The sequence below is a fragment of the Mirounga leonina genome, unplaced genomic scaffold (assembly GCF_011800145.1).
Source record: "Mirounga leonina isolate KUSES-001 unplaced genomic scaffold, KU_Mleo_1.0 Mir_224, whole genome shotgun sequence".
In the NCBI taxonomy this organism is placed as follows: Eukaryota; Metazoa; Chordata; class Mammalia; order Carnivora; family Phocidae; genus Mirounga; species Mirounga leonina.
Window position 1 is genome coordinate 18,940,359 of NW_023270615.1, and position 18,412 is coordinate 18,958,770.

The 18,412-nt window shown below is 50.1% G+C and overlaps 1 protein-coding gene across 1 annotated transcript in view; it reads left to right on the top strand.

Moving 5' to 3' along the window:
- The window catches only part of SHC3 (SHC adaptor protein 3), a 92,801-nt gene extending 77,172 nt beyond the window's left edge, over positions 1-15,629 (top strand). Inside the window, exons 11-12 of the mRNA XM_035028994.1 lie at positions 1,427-1,722; positions 15,441-15,629. Of these exons, the coding sequence (XP_034884885.1) occupies positions 1,427-1,722; positions 15,441-15,569 (425 nt within the window). The 3' untranslated portion in view covers positions 15,570-15,629. The remainder of the gene's footprint in view (positions 1-1,426; positions 1,723-15,440) is intronic.
- Positions 15,630-18,412: the final 2,783 nt, after the last annotated feature.

Genomic DNA, 18,412 nt, shown 5'->3' on the forward strand with positions numbered 1-18,412 from the left:
TGGTGGTGAGGATGGTGATGATGAGGATGGTGGTGATGATGGTAGTGATGGTGATGGTGGTGATGATCATGGTGATGAAGGTGGTGGTGGTGATGATGATGGTGATGAGGGTGATGGTGGTGATGATGAAGGTGATGGTGGTCATGGTGGTGATGATGATGGTGATGGTTATGGTGATGGTGGTGGTGATGGTGGTGGCAAGGTGATGTTGATGGTGGTCACGATGATGGTGGTGATGGGATGATGAGGGTGATGATGGTGACAATGGTGATGGTCTTCATGGTGATGGTGGTGGTGGTGATGGTATAGAAATGTTACAACAAAACTTTTCAACTACTCCAGGTAATCAGGAAGAAATAGGATAAAAAGAGAAAATCTAATTTTAGGCAATAGTTTTAACCTGCTTTTATTCCCAGATTTGTGAACAATTTAACAAGTATCAAAATGCCCTGATTTGGGTTTCATTTATTCACCTGACCCCTGCCCGTCCTCTACTAACAACTGGTCTCCTTTAGAGCATTCGTTGAATATTTGTGGGTATGGACTCCATCCCAGGAGCAGTGTTGGATCTGGGGACGTAGTTGTGCCCAGGAGAGAGCCAACCCATTCCCGGGGCACAGGCACTGTGCTGCTTGGCAACGTGTCTCCATCCTCACACCTTACGCTCTGCGGCACCGTGTGCGTTTTCGAGTGCTTTTGTACATATTACCTCATTTGAAAGTGGAGAACTGGGGTTTCATCAGGTGTCCCTGGGGACTTTTCGTGCTGCTGTTGTCTGTTGCCCTCGGTGGGAAGTGTGTCCTGAAGGGCGGGCGGTCATGCTCGAGCTCAGACACTCACACGGAGCCTTTTTCCACAGAGGAACAAGCAAAGGCCAAGGGGAGGTGGCACTCCTGACCTGGGGCAAGTCACACAAAAGGGCCCCGAAAAATGTCAGTTTTCTTCTCTTTTAAAAATCGGCCTGATGCGAGAATTTTGAAACAAACACCTGATGGTTGGGTATAGGTTTTGCACTAAATCTAACTTTGCAGATTATCTTCCTGTTCATGTATTTCCGTTAGCATTGGCAGGTTTTCACTCAGAAGAAAACAGATTTATTAAAAGGCTGGCTGACGCTCCAGAAGAAGTAGATGGCCTGCAATACGCGTGGCCTGGTGATGTGTGCAGAAGTGAAGTCATTCTGGCTGGCTAGACAGAGGGTGTGCTTGAATCCCTGGTGCGAGGCACAGCGCCCTGCTGTCTTGGGAAGGCAGACTCGTCAGAAAATCATGCCAAGGTTTGGGCTGTGGTTAATATTACCAGCCAGTCATTTTTCTGTAGGTTTGTTTCTGGGGCAAGTTGCCTTGGCATTTCCAATGATCACGTTGAGCAGTCTGTCATTTGTTCTTCTTGGGGTTCACTTGTTTCTGGTGATTGTTGTTGACAGAACCTTTTGAAGATGCTCTCAGGAACCAATCCTTGGGGCCTGCGCTGAGCAAAGCAGCCTCGGTGGAGTGCATCAGCCCCGTCACCCCCAGAGCCCCAGATGCCAAGATGCTGGTGGAGCTGGAAGGGGAGCCTTGGTACCAAGGGGAGATGAGCCGGAAGGAGGCCGAGGGGCTGCTGAAGAACGATGGGGACTTCCTGGTCAGGAAGAGCGCCACCAACCCAGGTTCCTTCGTCCTCACGGGAATGCACAACGGCCAGGCCAAGCACCTGCTGCTCGTGGACCCGGAAGGCACGGTGAGCACGGGGCGGGACACGACCTGCCTCCTGACAACAGTCTCCCCTTGGTCTCTGTGCTGGGTGACCACACTTTCCCTCCACTACCCATGCGGGCCGGCTGAGGTCTTGGCGGCCACTCCTCCGGGACCCGGGAGCCCAGGCGCAGAGGGCTTGTGAATTCAGGCCAGCACCGGGCTCGCGCTTGGAAAATCACGAGGCGTGAGTTTCCAGCTTTAACGCTGATGTCCTTTACAATAAATAAATACAAATACTGAGAAAGTCTTCCTGTCCAATACATTCTTAGTGGATGCGGAAGGGCAGGGGTCCTGGGCTTTCAGTATTTACCTCAAGTATCTCTAGAAGTTGAGTCACGGAGTTTGTGTTCCTAGAGTGCACGCCGTGATGAGGCCCTACATAAAGCCCCTATTAATTAGCCTCTTGCTTTCCCACTCGGGGAAGGCACACCGCGTGACAGTGAGTTTGGCCTTTCCTGGCAACACGGTCGCGTCTAAGAGCTCTGTGGGTTTGCCTGCATTTCCCATCCTCCAGCCAATAAAGGGATTCGACTTGATCTTGGCACAGTCCAAGAATTATTAACTTGAATAAATATAATGACATTAACTGAACCGTTAAATAAATTCCAGGATTGTTGTTTAAAACCCGTTATCCAGTGAAAACAAAGCGGCAGGTAACGTGATCAAATAGTAGCTAAGAACGTTGCCTGTCCTGATTGACAGGTAGGGACGAAGCCTCAGTCTTTGGTTGGACTTGAACACAATTTAATTTAATTTGGTGGCGGGGGACCGGACCTAATTTACGGCTTCAGGTGTCTGCACCTTGGCTCTGTGCCCCCTCTCCCCTCTGCACCTGGACGACCCCTCCCTGGGAACGTAATGTGAATCCTTCCAACCCACCTTCTTTGGTGGTCGTGGGGATTTTTCCCACAGATATACGTCGGGGAAAATAGATACTGTGTGTCTGTGCATCTTAGAAGTTTGCAACCATGATAGTGCCCCCCAAGTCCCATTTCATTTCGTTCGTTTTTCCCTCCACACGTGTTTTTGAGATCTGTCTGTGGTGCTTTCCACACGCGGAATCGTCACTTGGCTGGGCTGCCGGGCGTCCCCTGTCCGCGGCCACGCGTCACTTGTGGAAATGTCTCGGGAAGGGCTGAAGGCACTAGGAAGCCTCCTGCGTGTTTCCCCACGATGGTCTTTCTGGGGCACATCCTAGGACTGGGGTTCTTGCTCACAGGATGTGCGTATGGTGTTACCAGGGGCTTGTGTTTGCTTCCGGAATGGCTGGACTACTGGGGGCGAGGCAGCCGAACACAGGCTTCCCTCCTCCTCCTCCTCCTCATGTCGTCCTCCCAGCATGGCGCATCTGGGGCATGTGGCAAGGAGGAAAGCGTGTCTCTGTTGTTGGCTGTGTCGTCCTTCGACCCCGCGTCCACAGGTTCCTCCTGGAAACGTCACATTCCCACCTTTCCACCATGCTTCTCTTCTGATCGTCTCCCTGGACCCTTCTGCTGAGTTTCTCAGACATAGAATTTCCATATGAATGCTCCCACTTTTTCACATATCTGATCATTTTGTCCGTGATGTTCTCCACCAAATAGAAGATTCCCTTTTATAAAGGTTTACGGTCTTGAGTTTTAGAAGATTTCCTCACCTGCAGTCACAAACATACTGTGTTCTATGTTTTCTTCGTTTGGCTTTGAAAGCTTTATTTTTCACATTTATGCTTTAATTCTCACTAGAGGTACTTCGAAGATGACCTAAGATAGGGACCCCACGTTGCTTAGATCTCCAGGCAGTGAGCCAACGTTGGGTCATTACGGATGGTCCTTGTGTTACGCACTCTGCGCTCTGCATGTCCAGCTGTTTCTCAAGTGTCTGCCCTGTTCTGTCCAGCTGACCTTTCAGTCCTGGTACAAGTACCACGCCGTTTGGTCATTATGGCTTTGAAACATCTGGCTTAACACCTTCCTCTTGAAAGTCCTTTTTGTGTTCTCCAGTGTAGCTTTCTCAGACCTTTATTCCTCTTTGTTCTGGTTTCAGAGTCAGTTTATCCAGGCACCGAAAGTGCATGATTTTGGTAGGACTGGCGTTGAATTTACAGATGAGTTTCAGGGGAGTGCTGATAGTTTTTAGCATTAAATCATCACGTCCACGAACATGGCATGATCTCTACTTATTTAGTGTTAAGATGTCCTTTGTTAGAATTTAAAAATTCTCTCCAGGAAGTTCTTGTGCTTCCTCTGTTTGGTTCCTTCCTAGAGTGTCTGGTTTTAATTTTGTAAGTGGTGTGTTATTTTGGTTACGTTTTCCCAACGATGATTGCTGCAGGGAGAGGAATGTGGTGTGATCTCATGCCCAGAAATCTTGCTGATTGCAGAGGTTTTTCCAGAACAGTGGTCGTGCCATGGCAAACACCAACAGCCATGTCTCCTGCCTTCCCGCCTCCGACCCTGCGGGATGGTCTCGCCCCACCGCGCTCACCGGGCGCCCTTGGGCGTTGACCGGGAGAGGGCGCCCTTGTCTTGTTCCCAGCCTGTAAGGGGCTGTTGGAGGCTTTGTTCCATTAAGAATGATGCAAGCTTTGGGTAGATTGTCTTCATCAGCCCAAAGGATGTCATTCCCTCATTCATTCGCTCACTGCACAATGGTGCACCGAATAGCTACCAAATCCAGGCATTGGTTTTGACACCTGGGCTATGGCCAAGAACCTGTTACAAAACGCACCCTCCGCTTGTGTGGAATTTGTACGTATTAATTTCTTAATTACTTTTGTGATATTGGATTTTATCAAATGCTTCTTCAGCATCGCCTGAAATAATGTAATAATGATGTCTTTTCTTGAGTCTGTGAACATGGGGATTTGCACAGGCAGGTTTTTCTGATGCTACGTCCTGGCATGAGCCCTGCTGGGTCCTGACATAGTCTTCACGAGCTGCGTTGCTGGATTTGGGGATCTAACACTAACTTTAGGGTGTTTCCAGCTGTGCTTCCTAAGTGAGGTTGGTCTTCATGGTCTTTGCTGCCTTTTGCTCGTGTTACTCATCTGGTTGGGGTGTCAACATTATAGGGTTATGTTCACTTCTTACAACAAGCTAGGCTCACCCCGGATCAGAGAAGCCTTCCCTCCCCGTCGCATCTCACATAGAATCCCCTGGAGGGCCCCTATTTATGCACCGTGATTTATTTTCACCTTGAAACCCTTATCACAAACGGGTGCTCATTTATTTGCTAACCTGCTTATTAAGTGGTTTTCCCCCCTGGATTGTCATCTCTGTGAGGCGAGCAGCCCTAGTCAACGTGCTACCCCAGCACCTAGAAGAGCGGGTGCTCGACATGCATGTGGCAGGTGAAGGAGGCGCAGAGGGACATGGGGCTTTCGCGGGAGCTGAGAGCCCCAGAGTCCACATGGTGCTGAGGGGCCCGAGCTACTGATGGGGATGTCATCACAGATAAGCTTTTCTAAACAGAATCCGTGCAGAGTGATTTCCATTTGCAAGGGCTGCTACTAATGCATCTCTGTTTTCTGAAAGAAAACACCCAAGCAAATCTGTGAAAAGATAAAAATTGTAATTGAAACTTCAGGTATTTTTTAAGGATGAGAAGTTCATAGTTTACCTAAATTGTACCGTCTCATAGAGCGAAGACAGTTAATGTTTTATTTACTCAGTCCTTACAGACACAAGGCTGATTAAGGAAGGACAGGTATGACCACTACCATTCACACGCGCACGCGGGGCAGGAAAGCGCCGCAGGTGGGGGGGGCCAGGCTGCGGCCGTGAGCTCACACCAGGTGCTGGAGCGAGCCCCGACCCCAGGCTGTGCTGTCCACGCAGCTTTAATTTCGGAGGAGAAGTCTGTAGTGCCGCCTAGAAAAACTGTAAGTCCCACCTCCTAATAACTGTTCTTTTGGGAGGCTTTTTGCTGGATCTGCTGATCTAGTTTAATTGATCCAGTGGAAGAGGGCTTCAGCTGAGAAAGACTTAATCACAAATGTAATGTCGCTTCCTTGCTGTTAGGACACCAAAATAGACGATGAACACATTCTCTTCAATATTTATTCATCTGATTTTCATGGTAATTGGTTGGTCCCTGACTATAAAGGGGGAAACTTGGCAGAACAGATTACTCAGAGAAAGAAGGATGCAAAACAGTTCTGAGTCTAAATTTACTGCAGAGTACACCAACCTGTGCGCCTTCCCACTGCACACTGGTCGTGCAAGACGGGGGCTCCTGGGGTCGCTGGAACCTCGGGGCACGAGGAGGGCAGTGGCAGGGCTCCTGAGTCCCGGGCAGGTGTGGGGGCCGCAGCTGGGCCGACGCCGGCACCAGGCTCTGCAGGAGCGGCTCCAGAGGTGGAGTCTGGAGCGCGGGTTTCTTCTGCAACATCTTCACCATCATTCAGTCAGCCCTCTTGAGCCTAAGATATTCCCTGAGGCCCCCGTCCTGGATTCGTCCCTTTGGCGGGAAGGGCCAGCAGAGCGGGGCAGGCACGTGCTTGCGTTCGAATGAGAGGCACCTGCACCGTGGCTGGTGTTCCGTGGGCTTCCCGAACGTGGTCTCGGGGCGTGGCACCTTAGAAAAGCACAAGCTGGCTTTGCATTTGGGAAATCACAAAACAATGCCAACCGTCCAACACCCCACGTTTATTAGGATTTTATTTTATTCTGAGAGTAATTAAGAAAACAAATCTGCCCTATCCCTCCACTTAAAAAAGCCTTGTTATTTTAAAATTCCCTTTGTCTCAGGTCAACTAGGCTATGCTGAATCGACAAATGACTGGTTTGAGCCGGGTGTGTGTCAGGAGGCTCTTCTTCCCCCCAGGTCCTTGGCTGGGTGACTCGGGTCCTGGGGGGCCTCTGTCTCCCGGGTCTGCCTTGTTAACCTGGGGGCTCCAGGGAGGAGAGAGGGGTGGAGAGAGCAGGGCTGTCGGTGGCCTCGCCGGGGACTCTTCGGCCCACACGGACCTGACTGCAGGGGACACGAGAGCCGTGCAAGGTGCAGCTGGTGGGTAGGGCCGTCGTGTCTTGTAACTTTGTATCATGTAACACCTGCAAAGTAGAACTGAGCAAGACGTTACGAGACTTTGATGGGAAGCGACAGCCCGGGCCGCTCACCCCATCCGACCCCGATCCCGAGCGGCAGGTGCACCAAGTTCTGTCTGCAGGTGCCCTCCTGGTGCTCAAGAGGCTCTTCAGAGATTTCATATCTTACGGTGTCATTTCTTGATGTTCCCTCTGAAAAAATGAAAGGTTAGCCTCTTTTTCAGTTTTTGACAAGTGTTTCCATTTTTCCAGGTCGTCTCTGTGCATGTAAACATACAGAGACTGTGCTGGTCCAGCAGCGTCCGTCCCTTCCGTCCCGCCTCCCCATCCTCCCGCTCTGCATCCCCACCTTCTGTGTTTTCTGAATGCACAGATGTAGAGACAAGAGTATTGAACTCCTATGTACCTATTACTCGCTGCAAAGTTTACTAGTGTTCTGATCTCGCTTCACCCCATCCACTTGTGGGGAGGATATTTTCTGAGAGGACAGCTCTCTTTTCCGGAATGATCTGAGGCTACCTTGCTCCAATGCGCCATCGCCCCGGGTACAAATGGGAGTGTCGTGCACTCACAGCCGGGGTCCCGTTCAGCTACCAGAATCGGCTCTCCACCCCGAGGGGCCGCCACCTGCTCTGCCTTCCTGCACCCCTCCGCCCAGCTGCCCCAGGAAGTGGTGTTCGCGAGCATTCACCTGGAGGCTGGACGAAGGGACCTTGGGCCGGCTTCTCCTCTGCAGACTCTCTCCTTCCCTTGTAATTATAAAATATTTGGGGGGGGGAGGCACAGTGAAGCTTCGTATACACCCTCTATCCAACCAAACTTTCACCCTGCTAATGAATTCGTTTTCACCCGTGTGGATTGACGGCTCCCTGTGTGGTTCAGGGGGTTAGCACCAGCTGCCCTATCTGCTTCCTGCTCCTTCGAGCGGGTTTCAGTGCCCCTCTGATGTGGCCTCATTCTTTTGTACCTTCTTCCTTCAAATACACAATGGCCTCTGCTGCAGTCCTGTGATCAGCCACTTCTCCGAAGGAACCCCGGCCTGGCTCTTTTTCATAGGGAGACCAAGATCTGCACTTGGGGGTGTGGAGCACCTGCAGCTCAAGATGGACAGATTGGTGCAGACCCGGGCATGCAGACACATGTGCATAACTGTGTGCATTTCTGTGTCTCCGTGTGTTAGAAATCGTATGTTCACAACAATTCTTCCAAGTCCACTCTGATATCTCAGAGTTCATCCTACTTTTTTCTTTTCCTACATTTGTAACTCTCTTCTCCAACAGTGAGAAGCCTGACCCCTTAGCCTTAGTATTTTCACCTCTCTTTGGTTAACTCACCTGCACAACATGCCCCCCCACCACAGCCGCTGCCCCTCCCCTCACGGACGCCACCCTCACCCTGTGGGACGGCAGCGTCTCGGCGCAGCCATTCCCCGTGGGCTCCCTGTCCCCCTGAGCATGCTCTGACCACCCCCTCCCAGCCCTGATGCCCATCGGGCCTCTGACAGCCCGCACCTGCCGCGTGCTCGCTCCTGACTCGGCCTGGACTCCGGTCTCCCGTGGGGGGCCGCTGGGGGCGCCCCCACCCAAAGCACAGACATCTGTCTTCCTTGGCGTTTGGACTGATTGTTCATTCAGGAAGGAGAGGCGATGGAGAGCGAGGGGAGGGAGGAGATCCTCAGAGCTTTCGACAGCGTATCCAGGCGGCCTGCCGTCCCTCTCACGAGTACTTCAGCGTGGTCTCCTACCACAACAACACGACAGCATTGTTATAGCCGACGAAGCTAAAGATAGTGACTTCACATATTCAAATTCCCCTGAGTATCTCAAAGACGTTCTTTGTATAGTACGTGTGTTGGAATCAGAATTCAAACGTGGTCCACGTGGTGCATCTTATTCTATTTTCTTTCCGTTTCCCCCGACACCAGTGGTTTGTTTGAGTGACTAGACATGTATTTGTCTGTAGAATATCCCACATTATGATTTGGGTTGTTGTGTCTCCTGTGGCTTCATTTCCCTGATTCTCTGACCCCCAGATTTTCTATAAACTGATAGACACAGAGGCTTTAAAAACAGCCTCAGTGGGATATGATGCACACGCACACCCGTTTCAAGTGTATGATTCAGTGCTCCTCAGTATACTCACAGATGTGTGCATCCATCACCAAAGTCGACTTGGAACACGATTATCACCTGCGAGAGGAACGCGACAGCGTCCGTCCGTCACCTCGCCAGCCTCGCAGCCCCTAGTCCCTTAGCATCTCCGGGTTCTCCCTTCTGGACTTCCCTCGGAATAGAATCACGTGACTATGTAGACTTTTGTGACTAACCTCTTTTCCCGAGTGCGGTGTTTTCCAGGTCCATCCATGTCGTAGCGTGGGTCAGCAGCTCGTTCCTTCCTGTGGCCAAATAACGTGCCACCTACGGACGGACCACATTTACTTGTGACGGGTCTGCCGATGAACATTAGGCTGTTAGGAGCAATGTTGCTGCAAATATCATGTCCACGTTTCTGTGGGGACGTATGTGTCCATTTCTCTTGGACCTGTACCTCGGAGTGGATTTGTTGGGTTGTAGGCTAACTCTATAATCTGTCACTTGAGGAACCGTCAGACGGTTTTTCAAAGCAGCTGCACCAGTCTCTGTTCCAACTCACGGCGTGCAAGGGCTCCGATTTCTCCACACTGCTCCTACCCTTGTCATTGTCCACCGTTTCGATTCTGGCCGTCCTTGTGGGTGGGAGGTGGGACCCCATCGTGATTTTGACTTGTGTTTCCGTGATGACTAATAATGTCACGCATCTTTTCAGGTGCGTATTGGCTTTTTATGTATCTTCTTTGGAGACACGTCTATTCAAATCCTTTGGCAATTTTTTTTCTTCCTTCTTTTCAGATTTTTTTTACTGTGGTAAAATACATAAAACATAGAATTTACCACCGAAACCAGTGCTGAGTGTAGAGATCAGTGGTATGGAGTGTGTGCGTGTGGGATACAACCAGCCCCACCAGCCGTCTCCAGAACGCTCTTCATCTTGCAAAACCGAAGCTCTGTCCCCATTAGATAACTCCCTGTTCTCTCCACCCCCCGCACCAGGCATCCTCTGTCCTACTTTCCATCTCTATGAATTTGACTCCTCTAAGGACCTCACGTGAGTGGAATCACACAGTATTTGTCCTTTGGTGCCTGGCCCATTTCACTCAGCATTGTGTCCTCAGGGTTCATCCTCGCTGTAGTAGGTGTCAGATCTCCTTCCTTTTCAAGACTGCGTATGGTTGCATCGTGTGGATGGACCACGTGTTGCTTACCCATTCATCATTTGATGGACACCTGTGGTGCTTCCACATTTTAACTAATGTGGAAAACGCTGCTGTTAACACAATATACAGACATCTCTTTGAGACTCTGCTTTCAAATTTTCAGGTAGCCACCTAGAAGTGGAATTGCTGAGTCATATGATAATCCATTAACAAACGTTTTTTGAGAAACCATCAGTTTACAGTGGCTGCACCATTTTCACCAACAGTACGTACGCGAGGGTTCCAATTTCTCCTCATCCTCGCCAACACTTGCTGTTTTCTGGTTTGGGGACAGTAGCCATCCTAACAGGTGTGAGGTGGTATCTCATTGTAGCTTCGATTTGCATTTCCCTGGTGATGAGTGATGTTGAACATCTTTTCATGTGCTTGTTGATCATATGTAGATCTTCTTTGAAGAAATGTCAATTCAAGTTCTTTGCCCATTTTTGAATCAGGTTGTTTGTTCTTCATTGTTGAGTTTTAGGAGAACTTTATATATTCTGGATATTAATCCTTTATTAGACGAGATGCACAATTTACAAATTTATCCCCCCATTCTGTGGGTTGCCTTTTTATTCTGTTGATAGTTCTTTTAATGCACAAAACTTTATGATTTTCATGATACCCAATTTGTCTGGCTTTTCTTTTGCTGCCTATGTGTTTGGTACCATATCTAAGAAACCACTGGAAATTCAGTGTCTTGAAGCTTTTGCCCCGTGTTTTCTTCTAAGAATATTAGGTCTTACATTTAGGTTTTTGATCCATTTTGAGTTAATTTTTGCATGTGGCATTAGCTCTGGGTACTTCATTCTTTCGTATGTGGATCTAGTCTTCCCAGCTCCATTTGTTGAAAAGATTGTCCCTTTCCTATTGAATGGTCCTGGCACTGCAGTCAAAAATCACTTGACCATATATGCCAGCGTTCATTTCTAAGCCTCTCTGTTCTTTTCCACTGGCTTATATGCCAATCTTTATATCCATTCCACACTGCTTTGATGACTGTAGTTTTGTAATCAGTTTTGGAATCAGGAAGTGTGGGTCCTCCAACTTTGTCAAATTTGTTGGTCTTTTCAAGGAACCAGCTTTTGGTTTCAATGATTTCCTGTGATTCCTATTCTTTGTTTATCTCTGCTTTAATCTCTATGGTGTCCTTTTTCCTGCTTGCTTCAGGGTTAATGTGCTTCCTTTTTTTAGTGTCTTAAGGGAGGTTAAGTTATTTGTGAGTTTCTAAATTTTCCTCCTGCTGTTGGGGAAAATGAGTGCTCATGTGGGATGAGGTGTTGATTGGAAGGATGTAAGCAATTGGCATACAAGGTTGCAAGGTTGATTCTTGACATTGCAGCCCCTGGGGGCTGATGTGAGCCTGGCATTCTCTGGCACTGTGTCCACTGGGTCTAGGAAGGACCTGAACTTCACCTTAATTTCAAATCTGGGGGAGGCCAGGCAATGTGGCTAGGTGGGTCTATATCCCACTTGGGCTAGTTGTATTTGGGCTGGATCCTCTGGGGGTGGAGGGTCTACCGGTGGATCCAGCCCAAGCTGAGACATTGGACAAAGGGCAGCAGGTCTGAGTGTGCAGCCTGTTCCAATGGAACCAGATTTTAATTAGGAAGCATCTCTGTCGGATGGCTTTGCCTGAGCTGGTGTGACCTTTTGGAAGAGAACAGATATAATCATTCTGTCGTTGGTGGAGTGTACTTGTTAATGTACAATCTCTAAATGGTATTTCTAACTGCCAGGCACCTACTTTAAGTGTTGCCCAGGCAACTCGAGCCCACCATGCCTAAAGCAGAAAGTATGGGCTCCACCCCCTTGCCCACTGCCCTGTAGACTCCTTCCCATGGCTCGCCCTGCCCCCGAGCCTCAGCCACCAACACCTTCCTCCTCACACATGTTTAATTTTATAAGAAACCACCAAACCATCTTCCAAAGTGGCAAGTCCCACCAGCAGTGAGGAGAGCTCCTCCTGCCGCACATCCCCACCAGCATGTGGGGTGGTCAGTGCTCTGGATTTTGGCCATTCTAATAGGTGTGTAGTGGTGTCTCATTTTAATTTGTGTTTCTCTGATGACGGGTGATGCAGAGCATCTTTCCATGTGCTTATTTGCCATCTGTACATCTTCTTTGGTGAGATCTGGTTGTTTTCTCATTGTTAGTGTTAAGATTTCTTTGTATGTTTTGGATACCAGCTCATGAGATGTGTCTTTTGTGAATATCTTCTCTCAGTCTGTGGTCTTCTCACTCTCTTGACTGTGTCACTTGTGGGGCAAAAGTTTTTAATTTTAATAAAGTTCAGCTTATTATTTCTTTCATTCATGAATCAGGCCTTTGATGCCATATCCAAAAGGTCATCACCAAACCCACGGTCATCTAGACTTTCTCCTGTGTTATCTTGTAGGAGTTCTGTAGGGTTTTTTTTAAAGATTTTATTTACTTATTTGAGAGAGAGAGAAGGAGAGACTGTGAGAGAGTACAAGGGGGGAGGAGAGGGAGAAGCGGGCTCCCTGCAGGGCAAGGAGTCCGATGTGGGGCTCAATCCCAGTACACTGGGATCATGACCTGAGCTGAGGGCAGATGCTTAACCGACTGAGCCACCCAGGCACCCCAGGAGTTCTGTAATTTTGCATTTTACATTTAGGTCTGTGATCCATTTTGAGTTCGTTTTTGTAAAGGGTGTAAGGTCTGGTCTAGGCTCTTTTTCTTTTCTTTTCTTTTCTTTTTTTTTTGCATGTGGATGTCCAGTTATTCTAGCACTATTTGTTGAAAATGCTATCTTTGCTTTTATTTCCTTTTTTTGTCTTATTGTATACCTAGGACTTCCACTGTGGTGTTGAAAAGGAGTGTGAGACCAGACATCCTGGCCTTTTCAAGTTTCTTTTCATGAAGGAGGATGTTAGTGGTAGGATTTTTGTAGCTGTCTTTATCAAGTAGAGGAAGTTTCCCCTGTATTCCTGGTATATTGAGAGTTTTTACCAGGAATCGGTTGAATTTTGTTAAATGCCTTTTCTGTATCTATTGATTTGATCGTGCAGTTTTTTTGTCTTTAGGCCTAATGATGTGATGGAGTACGTTAATTGATTTCAGAATGTGGAAGCAGCCTTGCACACCCAGGACACATCCCACTCGGTCATGGTGTGTAATTCTTTCTGTACATTGTTGGATTCAATTTGCTAGTTTTTTGTTGAGGATTTTTGCGTCTGTGTTCATAAGAGATATTGGCCTGTAGTTCTCTTTTCCTGTAGTGTCTTTGTCTGCTTTTGATATTAGAGCAATACTGGCCTCAAAGAGTGAGTTAAGTAGTATTCCTTCTGCTTCTGTCTTCTGAGTGAGATTGTAGGGACTTGGTACAATTTCTTCTTTAAGGGTTCGGTAGAATTCACCAATGAACCCATCTAAGCCTAGTGCTTTCTGTGTTGGCAGATTATCAATGACTGATCAGTTTTTAAAATACACCTAGACTTATTCAGACCGTCTCTTTCTTCTTCTAAGAGTTTTAGGAGGTCGTGTCTTTCAAGAAATGGACCCATTTTTATCTGGGTTGCCAAATTTGTGGGCCTAGAATTGTTTCTAATATTCCTTTATTATCCTTTTAATGTCCACAAGATCCATAGTGATGGCCCTTCTTTCATTTCTGATATTAGTAATTTGTGTCCTCTCTCATTTTTTTCTTAGCCTGGCCGGAGGCTTATTAATTTTTATTTATCTTTTTGAAGGACCAGCTTTGAGATCATCGATTTCTCTCTTGATTCCTGTTTCCAATGCCATTGGTTTCCACTCTAATTTTTTTTTTTTTTATTCTTTCTCTAGTTTCCGAAGTTAAAGCTTAGATTATTGATTTCAGATCTTTCTTCTTTTCTGAACCACATAGCAGGGGGTTCCGTCCATACAGATAGCTCTGTGGGCTGCAGGTTCTCTGGACAGGAGCCAGACTGGAGTTTCAGCAAGTATTTATGGGAATAGAGTAAACTGGCCTACTTCTTTAGGCAGCAAATTTATATCACTTACCTCTTCCGCGTGCCTTTATTTGCATGTGTGTGTGTTTATGGCTCCAGCCTACACACTCCAAAGATGCTGAGCAGTGAGCTCTCAGCTTGGGCGGCATGTTGGAATCACAGGGTTTTTGTGAAACGCCCTGGTGGCCGCGCCCCACCCCGAGCTCCTGGGGGAGTTTGCCTGGGCCTGGGGCTTACTGAACGCACTCAGGTGGTCTGGATGTGAGCCCAGGTGGACACTACGGTCCCAGACAACTTCTCATCATAAATCCTCATTCACCCCTGTTGCCCCAGAACTTAAATGAGTATTAATTGCTAAAAAGTGGGAAAAAGAAGTCAACATCAAGATAACACCCCAACAGTAGTCTCAAGCTAAGTTCTTAGTGTCCCTCACCCCTAAGAAAGGGGCCTGCCCATGTCACCCCGGGGTCTTTCTAGGACGGGAATTCTAAGGAACTTGGGAGGATTAAAGAACCTCAATGAAAAAATGCCTGAAAATCTTGCAAAAATATTTCTTTCTGAACGTGCCCATCAGGTTGCCTCCTCCATGAGGCTCAATGCCCAGGAGTTGGGAGCCCCATGGACCAGAGGGTCCCTGCCCCTTGGGTGCTTACAGAGACTGGTGGCAATGGGGGCCTGCCTCAGAGTGGGACCCCAGGAGAGGAAAACATCCTCATTCCAAAGCTTCTGCTATTGCCTTTGTTGGTAGAGCCCAGAGCAGATGGCCTGGGGGCTTCGATGGGCCCACCTGGAGTATAGACTGGGGGCGGGAATGAGGTCAGGGCTGAAGGCCCAGAGATAGACATCCCATTGGTGGGTTGGTAGAGAGGGAGAGGCAAGAGGGTCACATTAAGGGTGGGAGTGAGAATACTGGGACAGATAAGGGAGGAGGAGAACAGAAGCGCCCTCAGAGTCCCCGAGGGAAAGGTGGGGAGAGCTGATTGCCCCCGGGCAGGGATAGCCTCTACCAATAAGGCTGGAGAGAGAGGCCAGGCCCCCAGGGCATCCCAGAGCCATCATGAGGGTCATCTAAGGGCCTGGAGGGCCAGCAGGTGTAGCCACGCACCTGCCCCCTGCCCCATCTCTCACCCCCCGCCAAAAGAACCGGCCGCGAGGGGGATGGTATCCAGAGCAGCCTGGGAGATTGCTCCGGGCCAGGCCTCATCTGCCTTCTTCAAGGGTGGTCTACACTGGGAGTGTAGCAGCTCAGGGACCAGGGCACAGGCCCAGTGAACAGACGGAAGTGGTGGGACCCGGCAGATGTGTCTCTGAGAGTGTGGGGGCCCCGGGGAGGCGCCGCTCGGGTCCCCGTGGTCTGGCTGGCTCCGAACACGTGTTCTCTCTCGTCTGCCTGTGTGTCACGCGTTCCCGCTGTCTGTGTCTCTCCCAGATCCGGACGAAGGACAAGGTCTTTGACAGCATCAGCCACCTCATCAACCACCACCTGGAGAACAGCCTGCCCATCGTCTCGGCCGGAAGCGAGCTTTGCCTCCAGCAGCCGGTGGAGAAGACCCTGTGACCCGCCAGCCACCCTGTCCTGAGCCCACGCCAGTGCTCAGGAGCCCTGGGTCTTCCCGGGAGACGGCCATGGGGACTCCGGAAGCTCGGGCCACTGCCCGCAGGCTCAGAGCCTCGTCCAAATCCCCAGGAGGAAGGTGTCCGTCAAGTGCAAGTTTCATAAACTTGTTCTGATTTTCTCATGTGCATATTAAAGGTGTACATACCTATACATCCTGTACAAATTATCCCTCTATATTTATATTTTTTAAGACTAAGAAAGATGTAAGACTAACGTTCTGTGCTGTATGTTTTTAATGGAAAAAAAAAAGCTTGACTGTAGTTGTCCGGGCAAAAATTTCATTCAGCTGACCCATTCTACTGAGAAATTCCACTAGGAAGGTGTTACCTGCGGGTTTTACCTGGTAAGCCCCACTCGGGGAAGAGAAGCAAGCAGGAGGGCTGGAAATCACCGTGGAGCTGTAGCAGAAGAAGGCAGGATGCTCCCCAGAGCGGTTTAGCTCTGCACGTATCGCTCCATGAACGGTTGGTCGCCGGCGCCCCTTCTGCGGTGATGCCGCCTCCCCCGCTGTCGGCCTCGCACCTGTGTGCTCAAGGTGCCCGACAGCGGGTGCGGCCGCGCTAGGGAGCAGGCGGTGCCCCAGCTGCTTCGGGTGGCGCCGAGCACAGGAATGCTGTCCGCCTGGGCCGCTGTTGTCCAGGGGTCTGTTTGACGGCCAGATGTGGCACAAAGTGAGCCTCAGGGACCAAGAGCATGCTTCCCTCGCTCTCATCTGTGTAACGACAAACCGGTACGTGCGGACGGCTGGTGGGGGCAAAGCCTTGGTTTCTGTGTCCTGCTAGCCAGTAGGCTGACCGCAGGCTGCTGGGGTAGCTGCCAGGAAATTGCCCCCCCGTTACGTCCAGCAGAGAAAAATGCACGTGTGCGCGCTCGAGACATTCGCACGCCGGCCGCTGTTCCTGCTCCACGTTTGCCTCAGGCAGGGGACTCGGGCGTCTGGGGGATCGGTTTGAGGTTTTGCTTCTCGAGTGGTTGGTGGGTAAAGTGGCTGTCTCTGCAACAGATTTCCCAGTTGCTCCCTGGAAAGGGCCCAGGATTTCTCACCGGGTCATTTGGTGTCAGGAGGTCGACAGTGTTTCCCAACTTTTAAAAAACACCTGGGTTGAGGTTACCTCGTGATTTAACAGATGCCGCCTTTTAAAAGCGAGAAGGACTCACCTGTTGGTTGGCATCCTGTCAGCAGGGCCACAGCCCAGGCTCCCGTCCCGTGCCGTCCCACAGCCCGCGGCGGCCCTGGATCAGGGCAGCGGGACTTTCTGCACGCTGGCATGGGGCAGGAGTAAATTCGATGCTTCAGGAATGAGGAGTTAAGGGTGGATTTTGAAAACTCTGATGAGTAATGATTCTGCAAAGTTCTAATGTTAAATGAGCCCCATTTCTGTTTTCAGGGGTGGGTGTGTGTCCAGGACGGTAGATGGGGTGGAGCTCGTGGGTGAGGATGGGTTGGGCAGGTCCGAAGATCTGTGTGGGGACTTCTTAGGAGTTTTCATCCTTTGAGGATCCCGTGAGTCCAAGAAGACAGTGGCATTCAATCAGAATGTTCTGCCATGGATTGGAACTAATGTAGGACCACCGTCTCTTCCTGGTGCGGTTCTGGTTTCAGTCACAGTATGGATACCCCACTCCATGTTACCCAGAAGCAGTGAGAGCTGAACGGGGCTGGGGCAGCAGCTGGTTCAGTGGGGGGCCGGCTGTGGGAACCCCCCTGCGCCCCATCCTCTGAAGGCCTGCATCCCTGCAGACATACATAGAGGTCCCACCCCTGTGTGCCAGTGTCCACACATATAAAAAAATAGGTAAAATTACTTTTCTCTGGACCGCCTGCAGGGCCCAGCTGGGTAATCTTAAGGGCACGCCCCAAATGCTAATGTTTAAAGGCAAGTAGGCTGGTTAGGGACCCTGAGCCCCTGGACAGCTCACCTGCTTTCTTTGCCCTCCTGGGGATATGAGAAACAGTCATCTGCAGGGTTTAGAGCTCTCTGCTGTGAAGTCAGTGATTATCTCAGTGGTGATAAGCAATATATATCCTGTTTTTTTGCATGAGAATCAATTTAGAAAATTAGAAATATTGAGGGGAGATCACATTTGTTTCAATATTAATTCAAAATATGTATTTTTAAGTTCAGATTCCAGGATTGCTTACAACACAACAGGGCCAGTGGGAACCCCTGCAGCCGCTGGAGCACCCAACAGACCCAGCAGATGGCTGCCATTCTCTCATCTTCCTCCCTCCGCTGTGTGAAGCGTGTTGGGCCTCCACAGGTCACTGCAGCTCCCCTTCAAGGCCGTGGGATGGGCATCATGGGGAGCCCCACTCACAGGGGGAGAAACTGAGGCACGGTGCCCCCCCCTCCGTTCTAAGCCACGCAGTAGGTAGGCTCTGCTGCACCTGGAGCTCAGGATTCCCAGGCAAAGACTGGCTACTCCCTGCCCAGCCTGGGTCCCCCCTTTGCCTGGACCTGGACTGCACCTCTGCCAGGCAGGGCTGTGTTCCCAGACCCCCGAATCCCCGGGTACATTCGCTGCTCACTGTGCCCGGCCCCCCGGAGCCCTCGGTGCACGAGGCCTGCTGCCTCTCCTGCCCAGGCCTCTGGGCGTGCTGGGCATGCGTGGCAGGTCCCACAGGCCCACGATGGCCCCGCTGTGGTGTGGCCCCAGAGACCCCCACCCACTGCCCCTCCCACCCACACCACGGCGTGTGAATGAGCGGGACTTCCAAATGACCTTCTCGTCCCACTGGAGCCTGCGGGTCCCTGCGGGGCTGCCCACCCGTGGTTTCAGCG